At 51.4% G+C, this 17,314-nt stretch overlaps 1 protein-coding gene across 1 annotated transcript in view; it reads right to left on the bottom strand.

The window, feature by feature from the left end:
• Positions 1-865: 865 nt before the first annotated feature.
• Positions 866-17,314, bottom strand: part of LOC136296094 (hydrocephalus-inducing protein homolog) — a 73,194-nt gene continuing 56,745 nt past the window's right edge. The window contains 22 exon segments of the mRNA XM_066194916.1: positions 866-1,454; positions 2,242-2,468; positions 2,787-2,944; positions 3,524-3,624; positions 4,132-4,292; positions 6,012-6,233; positions 6,580-6,722; positions 7,070-7,321; positions 7,902-8,010; positions 8,572-8,764; positions 9,702-9,853; positions 10,439-10,671; positions 11,056-11,260; positions 11,890-11,962; positions 12,276-12,514; positions 12,802-12,970; positions 13,462-13,561; positions 14,151-14,250; positions 14,935-15,133; positions 15,300-15,472; positions 15,578-15,737; positions 16,978-17,097. Coding sequence (XP_066051013.1) covers positions 1,292-1,454; positions 2,242-2,468; positions 2,787-2,944; positions 3,524-3,624; positions 4,132-4,292; positions 6,012-6,233; positions 6,580-6,722; positions 7,070-7,321; positions 7,902-8,010; positions 8,572-8,764; positions 9,702-9,853; positions 10,439-10,671; positions 11,056-11,260; positions 11,890-11,962; positions 12,276-12,514; positions 12,802-12,970; positions 13,462-13,561; positions 14,151-14,250; positions 14,935-15,133; positions 15,300-15,472; positions 15,578-15,737; positions 16,978-17,097 — 3,652 coding nt within the window. The 3' untranslated portion in view covers positions 866-1,291.

Below are 17,314 nucleotides of genomic sequence, written 5' to 3'. Positions count from 1 at the left end.
CAGTCCTGAACACTGTTTCAGTTGTTAAAAGTACCTGAAAAGGACCTTCCCGTGCTGGTGTAAAGGTAAAGAAGCAAATCTCCTGGTTTTACCTGGTGTATATGAAAATCTAGAGGTGACGTTGAGGGTAACAACCCTTTTCTTCCAAGACCCATGAGAGAAAGTTTAATTGCCTGCAAATCATTTCTGAGATATAAGTCATTAGTTTCAGCCAACCCCTCCTCCCTTCCCACCTGAGGTAACCCAAATAACGTTTCATATGGAGAAACTCCTATGTCCTTTCTTGGAGCAGTTCTGATCCGTAATAATGCTAATCTGCTTTCAAGCATTAATTTGGTACTTTGGTTCTTAAGGATAGCATTCAATCTCTCCACACATCCAGAGCTTTGAGGGTGCTACAGGGTATGAAATTTCCAATTTATGTCTAATACAACACATACAGAATGAAAAATTTTTGAAGGAAAGTGTGTTTCCTTATCTGAGTCCATTCTTTCAATTATCGCATATCTGGGAATGATTTGTTCTAAAAGCTTCTTGGCCACTTTGGAGGTAGGAAAGGCTTCTACCCAGTGGGTGAGGTGATCAGCTATTACCAGAAGGTATTTCCATCTCTGTATTTTGGGCAACTCGGTGTAATCTACTGGCATATTTTGAAAGGGCCTAAGGGCTAGGGCTCTTCCTTCACTAAGGTGTTTTCTCATCTCTTTCTTATTTATCTTTTATCAAATCAAGCATTGTTCAGTCACTATTTGGCTATTGTATAGACTGCCTCACAGCAGCAGCAAGTTCTTAAGAACTGATCACACAGTGCTTGAGCTCTGCAGTGCATCCCATGCTGCAGCTTAATTAAAATTTCTCCAGTAATTGCTTTATTTATTATTGGGCTCCCTTCCCTGCCTGGCTGTGACTGGAACGACACCAAAGAGAAAGTGTCTGCAGCAAGAGAAGGCTGTGGTTGGGTAACTGGTTCTGTTTGTTGTTGCTGCTGGTGTTGTTTGTTTCCCTTGTTATACATACTAGAAAAGAACTGTTCCTCTTTTCCCCGTATCTTTGCCTGAAAGCCCCTTAATTTCAAAATTATAACAATTTGGAGGGAAGGGGGTCAAATTCTCCATTCCAGAGAGGCCCCAGACACCTGTCTTTCCAACCAAGACAAGCTGACAATTAACCATGTATTGCTAATTGTTTAATAACAATTAGTTAACAATTAGTAGAGACCATCAGCAGCTGCAGCAGCAGCAGACACAACGTTGGCAGCTCCTGCCAGATGCTCCAGCTGACGCAAATGCTGTCACTCAGGTGGTAAGTTCCAGTGCAACTGCTTCTGGGGTCTCTGTCCTTTCTCTTCCTGCCGTAACGCAGAGCGTTTTGGTTTATCACGACTCTTCTGCTCCCGGGCTCTGCCTTTCACAATCACCCGCACCTTCTTCTGAGTCGCCTCCAGGTTAGGGATCCTAGGAAGAAAGGGCCCGGTATCAGCCAGACGAGCATTTCCAGCACGCCACTTTTCTGTCTCCATGCAGAGCACACAGTGTTGTGTCCTCTCTCTGTGCAAGCAGCAAGCAGCAAATTAAACAACTGCTCTCGCTGCATGGAGGCTGCAGAGGTGCAAGGGCAGGGACAGGAGCAGTTAAGTGCCTGGGGACCAAATGCAACACACAGGATTCCATGTAGAGAAGCAGCCCTTGCTTGTCCCAAAAGAAGCAGAGCTCGGTCCAGGGTGCTCCCTGGGTCTCTTGTTACAGATTTTGCAACCCTCCAGGAGCTTCCTATTTCATTCAAGGTCTTTTCCCAGTGTCTCCCTACCAAGGCCAGATGATCTTTCTGTGCTCCTGTGGGTGTGTGTGTCTGCTGCCTCTCTGGGATTGCCTGTCTCCAGGCCCCCCATCCCAGTCACAGGGACTGAAGGGAGGGTGTTAGGGGATGAACCAGGCTGCGCTGGGTGATGCCCAGCAACAGGACAAGAGGCAACGGGCAGAACCTGAACAGGAAACTCCACCTGAAGCCCAGGAAGAACTTCTTTCCTGTGCAGGTTGCCCAGAGAGGGTGTGGAGCGTCCCTCACTGGAATTACTCCAGAGCCCTCTGGACACAACCCTGTGCCATGTGCTCTGGGATGACCCTGCTTCAGCAGGGAAGCGGGAGCAGATGACCCACTGTGATCCCTTCCAACCCGCCCCAGCCAGTGATTCAGTGATACCCGTCAGCAGCATGAGTTGCCAAGCGTGTAGACGTTTCCCACCTGCACAGCATGGTGGCCGTAAACTTCCCCACGCTCTTCGGAGAGAACAGGACGTGAAAGGTCTGCTTCTCGCCAGGAGCGATGGTGCCGTGGTAGGGGTTGATGGAGAACACTGGCAGGTCATGGAGGGCATCTGGGAGGATTTCCAGGGAGGAACTGACACGCTGCAGAGGGAGGTGCTTTTGCTTTGAGTGGTGTGGCTTCTTGGAGCGGTCCTGCTGCTGCTGAGAGAGGTGCCGTTCCTTGGAGCTGCGCTGCTTCTGGGAACTCTTCTTCTGCTTCGAATCCAGCTGCTGCTCCTCAGAAAGCTGCTCCTCCTCAGAAAGCTGCTCCTCAGAAAGCTGCTCCTCCTCAGAAAGCCGCTCCTCAGAAGCCTGCTCCTCCTCAGAAAGCTTCGTCATGTCATTAGGGTCTATCTCCGGAAACTCTGCCTCGTCCTCATAAAACGGCTCCTCAGAAAACTCCTCCTCCTCCTCCTGGTCTGTGTAAAGGCACTCCTCCTCAGAAAGCCGCTGCTCCTCAGGCTGCTGCTGCTCCTCGGAATCCTCCTCCTGCTGCTGCTGCTCAGAATCCTGCTGCTCGGCAAGCTGCTGCAGCTGCCACAGCTCAGAAGGATGGATCTCAAAAGGATGGTCCTGCTCCCACCAGAAACGACTCACCAGCTTCTTCTGATGCCTTACAGTAGCAGAAGACAGGAAGCGCCCTGCAGAGAGGAAGAGGACACCTTTCAAAGACAAAACCCTGTGTTGCCAGCAACTCTGCCTCCTGCTGCAGGTAGGCGGAAGAGAGCTGGGATGCACTTGGAGCATCTCTGGCCAAGTACTTTCAGCAGGAAATAGAGCGTCTGGGAGTAGGGTCCCTGCCTGCAGCACACACTCCCGTGCCAGAGCAGGAGAGCTGGTTTTAGACAATGACTTTGCATTTGCCCTGGAATGGGGAACTGCACACAGACAGGGGCTGTAGGGCAGCTCACGCATTACACCATTGTTTTTCCCAGTCTCAGACTTCTCTCAGAGATGACCTGATGTCCCCTTCCCAGCCCTGACCCAGGCACGTGGCTTTCCCCAGAGTCTGCCTCAGCTCCTTTGCAGAGCACAGGTGGCAGGGCGAGAACAAAAGGGGCTGAAAGACAGAGGGGGGCAAGGAGAAAACTCCAGCTGCAGCTGGGAAGATGCTGATGAAAGTGGATGTGTGGACAAGGATGAAAAAGCAAGTCATGTTTTGGAGTGAAGTGGCAGGGTGTTCTCCCCAGGCCCTCAGCTACCGAGTGAAATGCCCTTACGCATCAGAGTGGTTGAGAATGGCTTCTTCACTGCTTCACTATCTGCAGCTTCCTCCCAGGAGTATTCCAGGGCTACCTTCCCTGTGTTGTGCATCCTGAAACTGAAAAGCAAGGAGGAGGAATAAAAAAAAAGGTCCAATAAATATAAAGCAAATAGTACAGTAACATGGCCTGATGGACTCCTGGTATCAATTTCTCCTGAGGAGCATCTTCTTCCCCAGGCAACCCTGCCACGTTCCGCTGTCCTGGGTGGGCCAGAAATGTATTTCCAAGTCTGGAAGTTTAAGAGGAAAGGGCCAACATGGTGCCCAGGACATTGAAGCTGAGGGGCTTACTCTGGACTTTAGGTTTTGGTTTGACTGCAAACTTATTCTTGAGCAGATGAGGACAGGTGACAGGCAGTGAAAGCAAACCCACGGCTGTCCTCAGCAGAAGGGTGTGGCAGCACTGAACCTGTCCTGACCACCACCTCCTGCTTGGCTTTGTGTGCACGTGAATGGGCCTGTGCTGGTTTTGGCTGGGGTAGAGTTCTGGGAAGCAGGCACTGGGTCAGCCCTGGGCAAAGGCAGCTCCCGCTCACAGGGCCCTGCCTGGCCTCCAGCACTCACGTGGCTCTCCTTGTCTGGAAGGGCAAGGTATCCTTGAGCTGGACCACAGTCGTGTTCAGTTTTAACTGGCTGTAGGCAACAACGGCGCTGAGGTACAGCTCGGCCTCCTGGCTGCTGTCCTCCAGCACAGCGTGAGCTGGTTCTGGGACTCTCTTGACCACCTGCAAACAGAGGAGGGAGGAATCACTGAGCAGAGCCCAGAAAGTCAGGCTGAGAAGGGAGTCTTTTGGCCTCCGGGATCAGCCTCATAGAGGGACTGGAAAGGACCGTTCACTTTCACTTCCCTGCAAAGATGACAAAATAGAGACTGCTCTGCTACGGTAGTTGTTTCTACCCACTGATCAAAGCAGTCACTACTACAGCTGTTAATATACCCATGGCAACTTGTGGAGTCCCTCGTGCCATTAAAGGAATTTCCAACTGCCCTGCCCTGGAAAAGCTAGGATTAAAAATACCCCAGGTGTAAAAAAAGGCTTCTCCCCCGTGGCTCCTTGCAAACATTGTGCAATCTGCTCTTGGGGTTTTGCAAGTCCATCACTCCTCCCATGGTATCCCCTCTTCCTATTTCCCCATTGGCTATGGGGCCTGGTGTCCTGTTCCTCTCTTCCCTATGGTCACTTGCCCTCTGCCCTGTCCCCGGGACCACCCATGAACATGAGACCCTACATAACCGAGGAAAACCACGTGGCCACTCTCTTTCTGGCCTCTGATTCACCTTCAGCACACGGAATAAACACTTGCTGGAAATTTATCTGGGGCTGGGAGCCTTCTGCCTCTCTTGCTGAGCTAGCCTGGTAACGTGGGTGGTTATGTGAGCTTGAATTGCTGCCTGAATACTTCTCAAGCAGTTTCTCTACGGAGAGGCTGACTGGGATTTAGAAAGGCTCTAAGTGCACTCCTAAAAGGACGCACTGCTACAGAGACTATAGCTGCGTTCCAGTGCCTGTACATCAACCTTGTAGAGGGACTGGCTTTTTTCCTGGTCCCCTATAAATACAGCAGGTCTCAAAATTAGGGTTAAGTTCCCCTGCTGGAGCTTTGTGGATGGAGAACCCAAAGACTGAAGAGTTCTGGAAAGCACCTTTTTCTTCTTGTCTTAGGAGAAAGTGCTCTCCACATGTCACGTGTGGAGCAACAACCACACTGCAGGGAGCTGGCAATGGGCATTTTGGGATGGGAAAGATCTCACTAGGAAAGTCTCCAACTGCAGATGTTCTGATAGAAAAGAGGATGGTTTAGAGGCCTTAAAATGGTCCAGGAACTCAGAAAGAACCTTCAGCCAAGACGAGTGTGTTTGGCAATAATGACAATAAAAGCAAGAGCATCTGGAGATGATCCTTCTCCAGACTCCTCCATACTGTCATACAGTGCCTGGGCTACTCCATGCTGAGATATCCCACACAATACAGAGATCACAACTAAAAACTCTGGTATCCATGCAGACAAAACTTGGAGTTCACCAGCACGTGCAGGAGAAGTATACTTCTCTCCACTTCCATAGAAGAGACAGAGTGCAGCAGACTTAACTCCTTGTTGGTGAAAAGGCACCAGATCAGATGAAGAGATTTCAAACACCATAAAAGGGGATAAAATCATGAAACATTGTCTCCCATTCAACACGGGCTGCAACCCTTGTGCTTGTTGTGGCACAGACTCATAGTTTGTGTTGGCTAAAGGTCTCTTGTCAAAAGGCCTCCCCCTCTCACGTGAGTGTGTCCGGTCACTGTGCATCCACCTCTCCCCTAGAATGCACTGCTGGTGAACCTCACGGCTGTCCAACGTCCAGAGCAAGCAGGAGCTGCTCAGCCAGCAGTGATGGGGGTTACCGTGGTTCTTTTTGTAGAAGCTGGGTTGTCTTTTTTTGCCATTTTGCTTCTCACCTTCCTTTTTCCAGGCCACCTGGCTGCCGGCTCTTCCCTGGTGGTTTGATTCCACGTGACAATGTGCATTTTGTTGTCGCAGTCCTGAACCTCCCCTCCTGGCAGCTCAGAGTTGATCTCGGTCACCTTACATTTCACAAGGTGCCTCCTGAAGGTGGCTGGGACATCTGATTTCAAGGTCACTGTGATGTCCTTGGCACAGCCAGGATGGAGATGTCCCACCTAGGGAGAATCAGGGAGTCAAAACCAAACTGGAAGCACTGCCAAGGGCAGGACTGCCAGCAAAAGGGACTGATGTGGTGAGCAGCTGTGCCAGGAATCTGCGCGTCGGAGTGGATTTATGTCAAGTTTGATAGACAAAAGTATGAATGGAAGGTGCCACCTCCCATAACATGAAGCCTTTTCTGCAAGGCTGGCAGCCATTGCCAAGCCAGGGACTTGGCATCTCGGCATCTCCTACGTGGCACTGGAATGGGCTGTCACTGGTACGTGAGGACTGCCTGCCAGCTCCTGGGAACACCAGGGCAGGGCTTGAGCAATGGGGAAAGGCAGAGCCGTCCACGCTCACCTTGGGAGAGAACTGGAATGGTGTGTTTGCCTCCCACTCAAAGCGCATGACCTTTGTACAGGTGTGGTTGGTGATGGTGAAGGTCCTGTTGCAGGGCTCTCCAACAGAACAGTCCCCAAACTGGATGTGATTCGCTCGGACAGCTGTTGAGGAGGAGAACAAGGCAACCTCAGCATGCAGGGAGCTCCATCCACCCCCCTTCACGTGCACAGACACCTGTATGTTCAATGCTTTCTTGCTCCAAGCCTTCCTCCCTCTGGAAGGGAGTTTCCCAGGCGGCTCCCCAGCCCACCACTTTCAGGGAAACACCCTGACACACCCCTAAGCCAGCCACATGAAGCACAGCACACATTGCTCTGCAGGCATGGCTGCCACGCCCACAGGCCACCAAGTCCGGTGGGTGACAGCCCAGGCCTGGCTAGAGAGAGGACACACATGATCAGACATTTCCCTCTTCCTTGCTCCACCTTGGCAGCCTCTCCTCTCTTACCATCAATGATGTCTTTCTTCAGAATGCTCTCAGCATTCCGCTCCTGTGTATCTTCCTCCAGTCCGTCGAGGGTGAATTCATCCTGGTGGCCTTCACCCACCAGCTCTATTAGGATCTTGTTAGAGTATTTGTCCCCCACTAAGGCACGAATCCTCCCTTCCAGTCGTTGAGCCAGGGTGGGTTTGAAAATGACATCGAACTCTGTCGATTCCCCAGGATGCAGAAGCAGGAAAGGCTTTGGGGGCTTGCTCTCTGCACAGCAACGGAAATCAGAGTTAAGTGATACGGCGGTACAGAGGAAATATTTCCATAGGCTGTATGAGGAATGAGAGGTTGAAATCAGCTGCCTCCTAAGCACGGGTTCTACCCCCAGTGGTTCCAGACCCTCTTCCTGTGTTCACAAGACTGCCACCTCCAGACACATCACCGCTTAAGCAGCTTAACCTCAGGTTGATGCCCAGCCCGCATTCCATCTGCTTCCAGCCAGCTCCAGCCGTGTGGAAAGCGGAGCCAGAGAGTGCTTTTGGCTTCTGCTGGTTGTCTGTGTGCTCAAGGGCTGTGTCCATTCAGGCTGGTGCCTTCCCTCAAGCAGCAAATACCTCAGAGGGTCCACTGAGGTAGTGACAGTCCCGCACAACTCAACCCACCTTGTCTAGAGGAGCCAAAGAACTTCTTACAACTTGCTAGGAGAAAGTCCCCAAGAAAAGCTTGGGGGACAGAGAGCCCAAGGAAAGAAACTGTGTCTAACATCTGGCTGCTGCTCAGAGAAGCCAAGAGCAGGGCACACATTTTCCCTCTGTGCAGGATCACACTTCATGGTTAATGAATTTACCGTGTACAGCAGAGTCGTCTTCCGCATCTTCAATGTAGAATCTCTCAAGTGTGGAGCCCCTGCCTTTCAAGAGGAACGCTCCGTGCTCATCCTCCAGGTGTAACATGAACTGAGAAAAGGGAGCACAGAGCACATTGACACTGGTGTGAGCACAGGGTGGGAACACAGGGACTGACCCCGCAGTGCTGCTGGTCCCGCATGGGAACCCAGCACCTCTCCCACTACAAACAGCACTTAGCACAAAAGTTAAGTCAAACCAGCTGGGAAAAAAGAGCGCTCAGAGGCATTTGGATGGACCTGACACAGAATCAAACAGGACAGAAAGTAATGAGCAGAATGTAATCAAGCCACAACTAAGTTTACTTAAAATGCAGTAAGCTGGGATCGAAAACAATCTAATGGAGCTGGAAAATCACCCCATGTCCATGAGAACAAAAGGTGACCTGAGAGATGGGGGGAAATACTGCACCACCTTTCCTGTGTTCAACTTAAAGAAGAAAGGCTAGAGGCACAATTTTCAAGAACTCCCTTCTTGGAGAACACATGTCAGTCACTTGCTTAAAAAGAATTTCTGACACCTCTTCCCAGGTCTGCCGTGTTTTTTGGGACCCTTCCCCTGTGCCACAAGCACTTGTTCCCAAACCAGACCATTCCTTGAGCAGGTCCTCACCTTGACAGGTATTATGCCCTTGTTTTGGATGACCAGGGGGAGCATCTCTGACTCCCCCGGCCGGAGCCTCTTGAAGCACAGCACGGAATTTCCCCTCCTGCTGCAAGCACTTGGGCTCACGACTGTCAGCTGCGGCTCGTGCCCCTTCCCGCTGATGGTGAAGGTCAGGATTTGAGGTTTAAAGTTCGCAGGGCTGCAGGAGAGGCACAGAAACAATTTCAGCTGGCACTAACCCATTTCTCACTGGGCGAGTGAGGCAGCAAGGGCCACCCACAGTGTTTTCCCTGCCTGATGCTCCTGAACCACACAACGCAGCCCCCACCAGGCTCTTCCCAATCCACTCAGGGCCATTCACAAGAGGACTCTGTTCCAAAGCGCCCTCCACAATAACAATTCAAAATAATTTCACTTAATTGAATCGTGCCCTCCAGGAGGTAAATAATGAGGCACCAGATGAGACATGGCAAATCTCCTGGCTGCAGTGAGATGAGACACATGCAACAAGCAAAAGCACAGCATGAAAGCAGTACAAAAGCAAGTAGGCAAAAATAAATCATTGTCACCATCAGTAAAGATCATTTCCAAGCAGAGTAAGAAAGCAATTGCATATTAGCAATTAGACTTCTCTTGCTCCAATTCAGCCACTAAAAGGTTGAGGAAGGGCAGGTCAAAGCTGCAGTACACAGGTCCCAGGGCAGAGGAACTGTGCTTCTCTTTCATACCAGCTCCAGTCCCTTACATAAAATAGCTTAATGAATACCAGGGAATCACAGTGATCAGAGGAGCACTTAATTTTACAGGTACACAGGAAATTGTGACTGCTGACCTGCTGGCACAGGAACTGTTTCATCTAAGCCTTTGTCCCTGGAAATCCCCAAGTCAGCTGCAGCACATCTCAGTAACTTTCAGCTGGCTACCTAATATTTCCCTGTCTTCATAATTCCTCATAAAGGATAAACCATCAGTCTCATTTTTTGGCTTTCTCTAACAGTTACTGCCTCCCAGATCATCTCATGCCAAGTACTCTGCCTATGGCTACTGAAAGCATTAGAGCTAACAAGAGGCCTGTGCCTGCCCAGTGGAGAGGGAGCTATCACTGAAGCCTCCCCCAGTATTTCACAGTCAGTTACCCTTCTGGGATGACAAGGGAAGCCTTGAAAGTGCAGTCGTAGGTCTGCTCATCTGGTGGGGTGAAGGTCACCGTAGCAACAGCACAGGATGAGCCCTGAATGGACATCTTGACCGGATGCAACTTGAAAACGTTGTTGACAGGGCTTTCATCCTTGGGGGAACGCAGAGAGCAGTGTTAGGAGAAAAGACCTTTCAACACGACACAGTTTTATTCATAAATGCGTTACTGAGAACAGCCCCAGGCAGTGTGTCCTCCTCCCTGTTTCCCTGGGCAGGCTCCCTCCCTCCCAGGGAACGCTGACCTTGTGCTAAAGCATTCTGTGTTTTGAGCCCTGGCCGCTGCCCCAGCATACATGGGAGGTGGGCACTGCTTGGAAAACCCTGCAAATAACCTGGAACTGGCCTTCAAAGTGAAGGAAAAGCCAGGGAGCCTGAGGAAATGCCTCCTTTGAGCCCTGGCATGTCAGTTCATAACAGCCCCTCTCTGAGTGTGCTTCCAGGAGAGGTTCAGAAGGATTCGCTTCTCCCACCGAAGACCCAGAGGTGTGAGCCAGAACCTTGCCCGAGACATGCAAAACTCAACACAACTCTTCCCTGGCTCTGCTGCTCTCCCCTGCAGTTTGACCTGCACTGAGCTAGACTAGTCTGGGCCCCAGGAAGCAATGCATCTGGAGAACAGAACGGACTCTCACACTGCCTTTAGAGGGACACCATCACCTTGGCCTCCTGTTCTTACCTTTCCACACAGGGGTCTGATGGAGAGCACCACATCACATGGCAGGCTGCTTGCATTGTAGATACTGAAATGAGCTTCAGCTTCTTGCGCAACCAGAACCTTGTTGAAGATGAATTTGTTCTCATCTCTGATGAACAAGCCCACGCCTTCCACTGACCGCAGCTTGCGGCTGAGGTCAGTGCTGCGGCAGATCGGGTACTTCTCAAAGATTGACAGGACATCCTCAACGAGTCCTGTGGATAGACCAGAGGGATGAGCATGGAGGAGAAGCCTTGCTGATGAATTTATCTGGACCCTGCTGGCCTCTCAGGAGGCTTTTCCTCTCAGTCACCCTTTCTGCCCTGGGTGACTGCTAAACCCAGCCTTGGGTGGGGGAGCTGGCTTTGAGGATGGAGCTCAGTCAACCTCGGTCTTAGAGAGCGCTGCTTTCCTTTTATGCTTCCATGCATCCCTCTCAGCCTGGGAAGGATGAGTCTGCTGGTGGACTTGAAGAGGGCTGGAACCTCTGAGGATTCTAAGGTGGGACACCAGGGCTGGCGTGCCTCTCTACCCAAGCAGCAAGTTTAGGTGCTGATCAGCAGCGGGTGTGACCAAGGGAACCTGTGGGCAGTACGTACCTGGGAGGCAGGACTCGGCAGTCAGGGTAAAGGGAATGCCAAGGGGATTGTCCCTGGGGTCTCTGCCCGTGATGTCAATGTAGAGCTGCTCCTCACACGTCCCCTCCTGCCCTGCCAGGCATTCCACTGTGATCTTCTGCTGGCCCCACGGACTGATGGAGCCGGAGCAAGGGGACACCGTGAACATGCCAAGACTGAGGGGACCCTGCAGAAAAAGTTCCAGGAGAGACTGATGGCTAACAGCTGTGCCTTGAGCACCCCAGCAAAGAGTGTGTCCCGCCTTGGCCTCCAGCTGGGCCCAAGCACCCAGTCCCAGGGCAGGGAAGGATGACTCCATGGCCCAAGGGCAGCCCCAGGCTGAGACCAACCAGCCAAGAGGAGCTGCAAGCCTGTCCCAAAAAGCAGAGAGAAAGGAGTTTGAGTGTAAAGAATGAAGGTGGTAGCTGTGATCCTTCAGCCTCCAGAGGTAACACAGGAGAGCAGAAATAGCTGTGAGAAAGGACAGGAGAAAGGTAGATGACTTGGAAGAAGAAAAAGCAATGTTTGCTGAGCTCTGCAGACTGGGAGTTCACTGAGGCGTGTTTTTGCTTCTGTGGTGTTCACAGACCTATGCTGGCTAGCAGCGACCAAACACAGGACCTGCTCCCCCCTGTTGATCCCACAAGTCCAGGTCAGAGCCAAAGTACAGGAGTGTCAGTGGGACTGAGCAGATCCTGGGTTCCATCCTGTAGACCGTGTCCCACCCTATAGCCATGAGCCCCCAGCCAGGGCACAGCAGCATCTTCTCACATCCCTCTGCAGCAGCAGCACTGTTGGGGAGCAGGAGTCACCCACCTGTGTCAAGGAGCTCGATTTCCTTTCCGTGGACTCCTCTGCAGCTGATGGAGCAGATTCCTCTTGCATTGAACTGAGAGGAGAAAGCAGAGGTATCTGTCATGCTGAGCTCCCCTGCCTTTCTCTGAGGCCAAAGCTGGCCTTCCTCCACATGGAGGGAAGCCTTCCTGCTCCTGATGGCTCCCAGAGTGCAGCACCCATTGCTGGACAGGAGCTCTATCACCAGCTTTGTACTACACCTGGGGACACTGCGGCGTTTTTTTGCTCCCTCTCCCCAAGCCAGGGATGCAAACGGATGACAGCCCAGGTCTCCTGGCTGCCTGCCACATACCAGCCATGGGCTGGTGCCTCCTCAGACAGGAAAGGTGGTGCAGGGCTTCTCGTACCTTTGGCTTTCCCATGCAGATGCATCCTCGGGTGCTTGGTGGATGTAGAATTCGAAGCTGAGCATGCCTTTGTTCTCCAGAATGACAGTCTGGGTCTTCTTGGTGCCCTCGAGCATGGCACCGAAGTCGATGGGTGAGGCGGGCTCAATGCTGTACTTGCTGTACACAGCTCTCGCCGACACCCTCAGTGGGATCTCGGCAACAGTCTGGCCTCCTTCCCCTGAGCTGCCGTCTATCACCTGTGTCCACAGGAAGGGGTGGTAAACACAGCAAAGAGGCCAGCCTCTACCCCAGTCCCCAGTCTCCACCCCAGGCCTCCAGCAGTTTACCCCTCCCTGTTTAAGCACCGCCTCCAGAGTCAGATGCTCAGCTCCACTTAAGAAGCCTCCCAAATGGTTTTGAAAGACTTTGTTTGTGTACGTAGGAGAGAGGATTCTCCAGTTAAAGCACTCCTTCCATTCGACACCTATCCCGTTTACACTCCCAAAATGTCGAGAGATAACACAGCCTGGCCCAAGCAGCTCACCTGGCAGTACAGGATGGGTTTGTTCTTGAGGAAGATTTCACTTGTGGGGTGGAAGAGCATCTCAATATTCACACCAGGCTGGGAGGCAGTCAGCACGCCTGACCGAGGCTCAACGCTGAAGTGGGATGCCAAGTCTTGCATGCTGGCACCTGCACCCTTCAGCGTGAAGCTGGGGAGAAAGGGAAGGAATGGAGATCTCTGCAGTTAAAAGTACAGGCACCACTAGCACGGCCAGGACTTTGCATAGGACCAGAAAAAAACAAAAAAAAGGGAGAGTTCAGCACTGCTCAGAGAATCCTGGATCTTGACAGAGAGTGCAGACAATCACAAGGTTAAGGCATGAAACCTTGACACCAAAATTTTTCATTCACTTCTTTACAGAGTCTCAGAAAGAGAAAGGAAGTGACCATCAAAGAAAAGCAATGAATCTCATCATTTCAGTGGCTGAAATTTTTGGGGCTCTCCTTTGGGTTCGTGCTGAGCTGTGAAGAATTGCTGGTTTGTGGCTGGATTCTCTAGTAAAATAGTTGAGATTAGAGAGTCCAGGTTTTGTATTTCCCATGAGGTAGCCAGCATGAAAACAGGTTCTAGCCATTGACAGAGGGAGAATGCAGGCCTGGGAATCTGAAGAAATGCTCACTACCAGGCAGCTGGACTCACCTGTACTCAATGTCATATACCCCTTTGTTCTTTAGACTCAGGACTTTCTTCACCTTATCCAGGACATTAATGGTTCCAAATTCCAAGCTTCCATCTGGACCTGCAGAAAACACGCAGAGCCAGGTCAGAAATGGTATTTGTCAGCTGCAGAACATGCCAGGTCACAAACTACGTGGAGGTCTTGACACAAAACCCTTTCCAGCAAGTTTCCCTTCTTGACAGTATTTTCCAGCTATTTGTCTGCCCTTTCTCTTCTTACTCAAAATATCTGCAGGATTAGTAGCTAAGGAAATTACTTTATATGCTGTGCTGAGCCCGTGGGAGTTGCCAACTGCCTGTTCACGTCACTGTTGTTTCAAAGCCCCCCAAATCCAATCTGCACATGAAGCTGCACACTTCAAAGTTCAGAGGGGAGAGACTTAAGGCTGTCAATGCCCTGACAATGCATTATTCCACACCACTTGCAGGGTATGTGCTTCATGTATCCATGCCATCCTTGCATGCTATCCCATCCCATCCCATCCCATCCCATCCCATCCCATCCCATCCCATCCCATCCCATCCCATCCCATCCCATCCCATCCCATCCCATCCCATCCCATCCCATCCCATCCCATGTGGTTTGGTCGCCCGCCCCCCAAGATAATGCAGTGCACCTGGACTGCTTTGTTTGGGAGGCGTCCACTGACCTTCAGGCATGTCGATCCTCAGAGAAACATCATAGACCTTTGCAGAGATTTTGATGTTTTCAGCCTGAACAATCCCCAGGATGTTTTCTGTGTCTGAAACCTGGGGCAGCAAGAAACAAACACTGTTCAGATCATTCTTTTGGTAGACAGCCTCTAAGTCCTTGTCTCTGCTGGCTGCTTCCCCTATGGCCTCCCAGGCTTCACAAGCGTCGGTGGACTCCCAAGCTTTGCTAACCTGTTCACCTCGTGGGCTGCCCCAGTGGGATTCAGCTGCAGTAAAAAACCCTATCAGCCCAACTCTGCACTCCTACAGCAGGGAATGATGCTGCTAAAGCATCCTTGAGAGGCACAGGGATGTAAGAACAACCACAAGAAGTGTGAGGTGTCTCAGAGCAGGTGCCATTGACAACCCTCTGCCACCACCTAGCACTCTCTCGGAAATGCAGCCCCTAAAGCATGGGGAACAAAATCCCAGGGGGAGAGTTTGTTGCACTATGCAGAAGGTTCAGACAAAGTCCAGGAGGAATGTAGAGATCACGCTGCAGTCTGTACAACCAAACAACAACCTTCAGCCACTCACAGGGACAAGGTGGTTGTGGTACAGGCTCAGGACGCAGCGTCTGGTTATCTGGGGGGATGGGGATGCACTGCACGTTCTGGCAAACGCTGTGTAGAGGCAGAATTTGGGGTCACAGCACCCTTGTGTCTGTCAGGTGCAGCTCTTCCTGACTCTGTCCCTAAGAGCGCACGGCTGCTCTGCCAGGCAGGGCACAGTCCCTCTCACCTCAAGTCGCAGGATCTTTTTAATGCTGCCAATCTGCCTGGCCTTGAAATTCAGTGTCACTTCAAATTCTGAGCGGGGAGCAATGATGCCTCTATCTTGTGACACAGAGAAGTCCTCAACAAGGTCATCCAGCCCACGCAGCTGCCAGGCCATGGGCAGTAGGGTGTCGTTTTTCAGGACCAAGGTCCTGCTGTCAGTCCTGCAGAGACAGGAAGGCACCTGGCATCAGCTGCTGGATGGTCACACCAGCCTCACCACTGAATGCAGCTCCATCCACGGCCCTTGGAGCAGCTCCATGCCCTGGAAACCAGAGTCAAAGGTTTTCTCTTTGTCACCAGTCTTGGAGTGCTTGTGGGATGACTGACCTGTGCAGACGGAGCTTGTCAAAGGACAGCTCCAGGGGGCTGACGTCCAGCTTCACGTGCACCCCGTGGCAGCACAGGCTGAAGACCACTGGCTCCGGGTTCTTAGCAATGCAGCAGATCAATCTGTCTTCCAGGAAGCCAGGGGAACTGGGGTATGCCCAAATGGTCAGCTCCTGCACCCAGCCCCACAGAAAGAAATAGAAAGAGCACTGCGTGTGAGCAGGAGGAGCAGCCCCTGGGCACTTCTGCGGTGCCTGCTCTACCTGCCCTTCACCTACCCGCTTCTCCGCTGGCCTCAGGGTCATGCTGGGAGGGTCCAAAAGGAATGTATCTGATTTCATGTCCTTCTCAAAGGTGAACTGGACCTCTACGTCCATGGGGGAGTTGTTGAGGATGTTTATAGTCTCCTTGTTGCTGTGACTGTTCTGGGCCTTGTACCTGTCCACAAAAGGGGAAAAGGCTGCAGAGGAAACTGTTGCCTGTGCCGCACATGGAGGAAAGCACCGTGGGCACCCAAGGAAGCGGTGCTGGGAGATCCTGCTCTAACAAACAAGTGAGGGAAATGGATCCCAGTCAGGGGCATGAGCATGTGCTCATCCTTGCCTTACTTTGGTGCCTTTCCCTGTACCCGGTGCCTCCACCCCAGAAGCCTGATGATGCTCAGGCCACTTCAAGGGTTTTTAATACAATGTACATTCAAAGGTGCCTAGAAAAATAACAGGAGACCAGGCGCATGGGTTCTTTCCCCTTCTTTCTTTCCCTGCATGGTATAAAGAAAAGCTTTTGGAAAAAGAGTTTAGCTGATCTCTTTCATAGAAGTCATGCAACTGCTTTGGATTTCATGGGTTAGCTCAAAGTCTGAGAAAGAAATATAAAGCATCAATTCCCAAGAGGAATGCCAAAAGATAAAAAATAACCCTTCTCTCAGGTGTGGAAATGACTTTGGAGTGAAAGGGTTAAAGAGGCAAACAGAAATCCCAGATCATCCATCAACCTGTCTAAAGATTGTCTGTATTTTAAACTATTTCGATTTCATTTCCTTGGGTTGTCAAAATTGACCTAGCCTTCCAGAGATCCCATGGAGACAAGAATTTAATGTTAAATATTATTTTTTAAGAAGTGACCGTAGAAGTAGAAATATGCAATAGCTTCAATGACAACGTGTTTAGGTGGACTTCATCCAGCAGTGAGGATGCAATGTCATTACAGGAAGATGTAATTCCTGCTCTACGCTCCCCCTGACACCCATTGGCAGGTCAGCCATAAAATCTTACTAATAATTACAGATTAATGAAAGGTTTGAAAAACTGTCCACGGAATAATTGCTCAATCAGGCTACCTGCAGAGCTCAAAGCACTTCAAAAACCACCAGAAAGTTCATTTCCTAAGGGCTGAACTGGGATGTAGAGGGGGACAGGAGTTGCCCCCAGGTCACCTTTGGACTGGCAGCAGCATGTGGCTCTGGCCACCGAGGCAGCCACCAAGGCACCCACTGGGTAGGCAGAGCAGCTCCTCCAAGGCTCACGTGCCCCTTATCTGCTCAAGTTCACACACCCGTGGCCCTGCAAACCCGTGTCTCCCAGGACTCTGGCCGGGACTGCCCTGGATTGTGCCACCAGAACAGCATGTCTCTCCAAGCGTGTCCAGGAAAGTACAAGGCCCAGCAGGGAGCACATACCACTCTCTTGATTTCCCACACAGCAGCGGTCCAAAGTGGAATTGCTTTGTGCTCTCAACGTATTCTTTGAAGATGATTTCATCTGCCTCCATGGTCTTCCTCCACTGTGGAAACACCAGTCTGGGCAGAGAAAGCGGAGAAGGAGGAGCTATGAGATGCTCCAAATAGGAAATGTAGTCAGAAAACCATACCCCTTCCTGGTGGCTGAGGTACCACCTGCCTTCCCAGCTCCCAGCACAGGAAGGAAGAGATGCTGGACGACCTCAGGCAGCACGATGTGCCCAGGCCAGAAGCCCCAAGGGGCAGCCCTGCTGTGAGTTCAGGGGCAGCAGCGTGG

This window comes from Chamaea fasciata, unplaced genomic scaffold (assembly GCF_029207755.1).
Source record: "Chamaea fasciata isolate MVZ Bird 193981 ecotype frontalis unplaced genomic scaffold, bChaFas1.0.hap1 SCAF_12, whole genome shotgun sequence".
Classification (NCBI taxonomy): Eukaryota; Metazoa; Chordata; class Aves; order Passeriformes; family Sylviidae; genus Chamaea; species Chamaea fasciata.
This window is presented reverse-complemented; position numbering and strand designations above follow the sequence as displayed.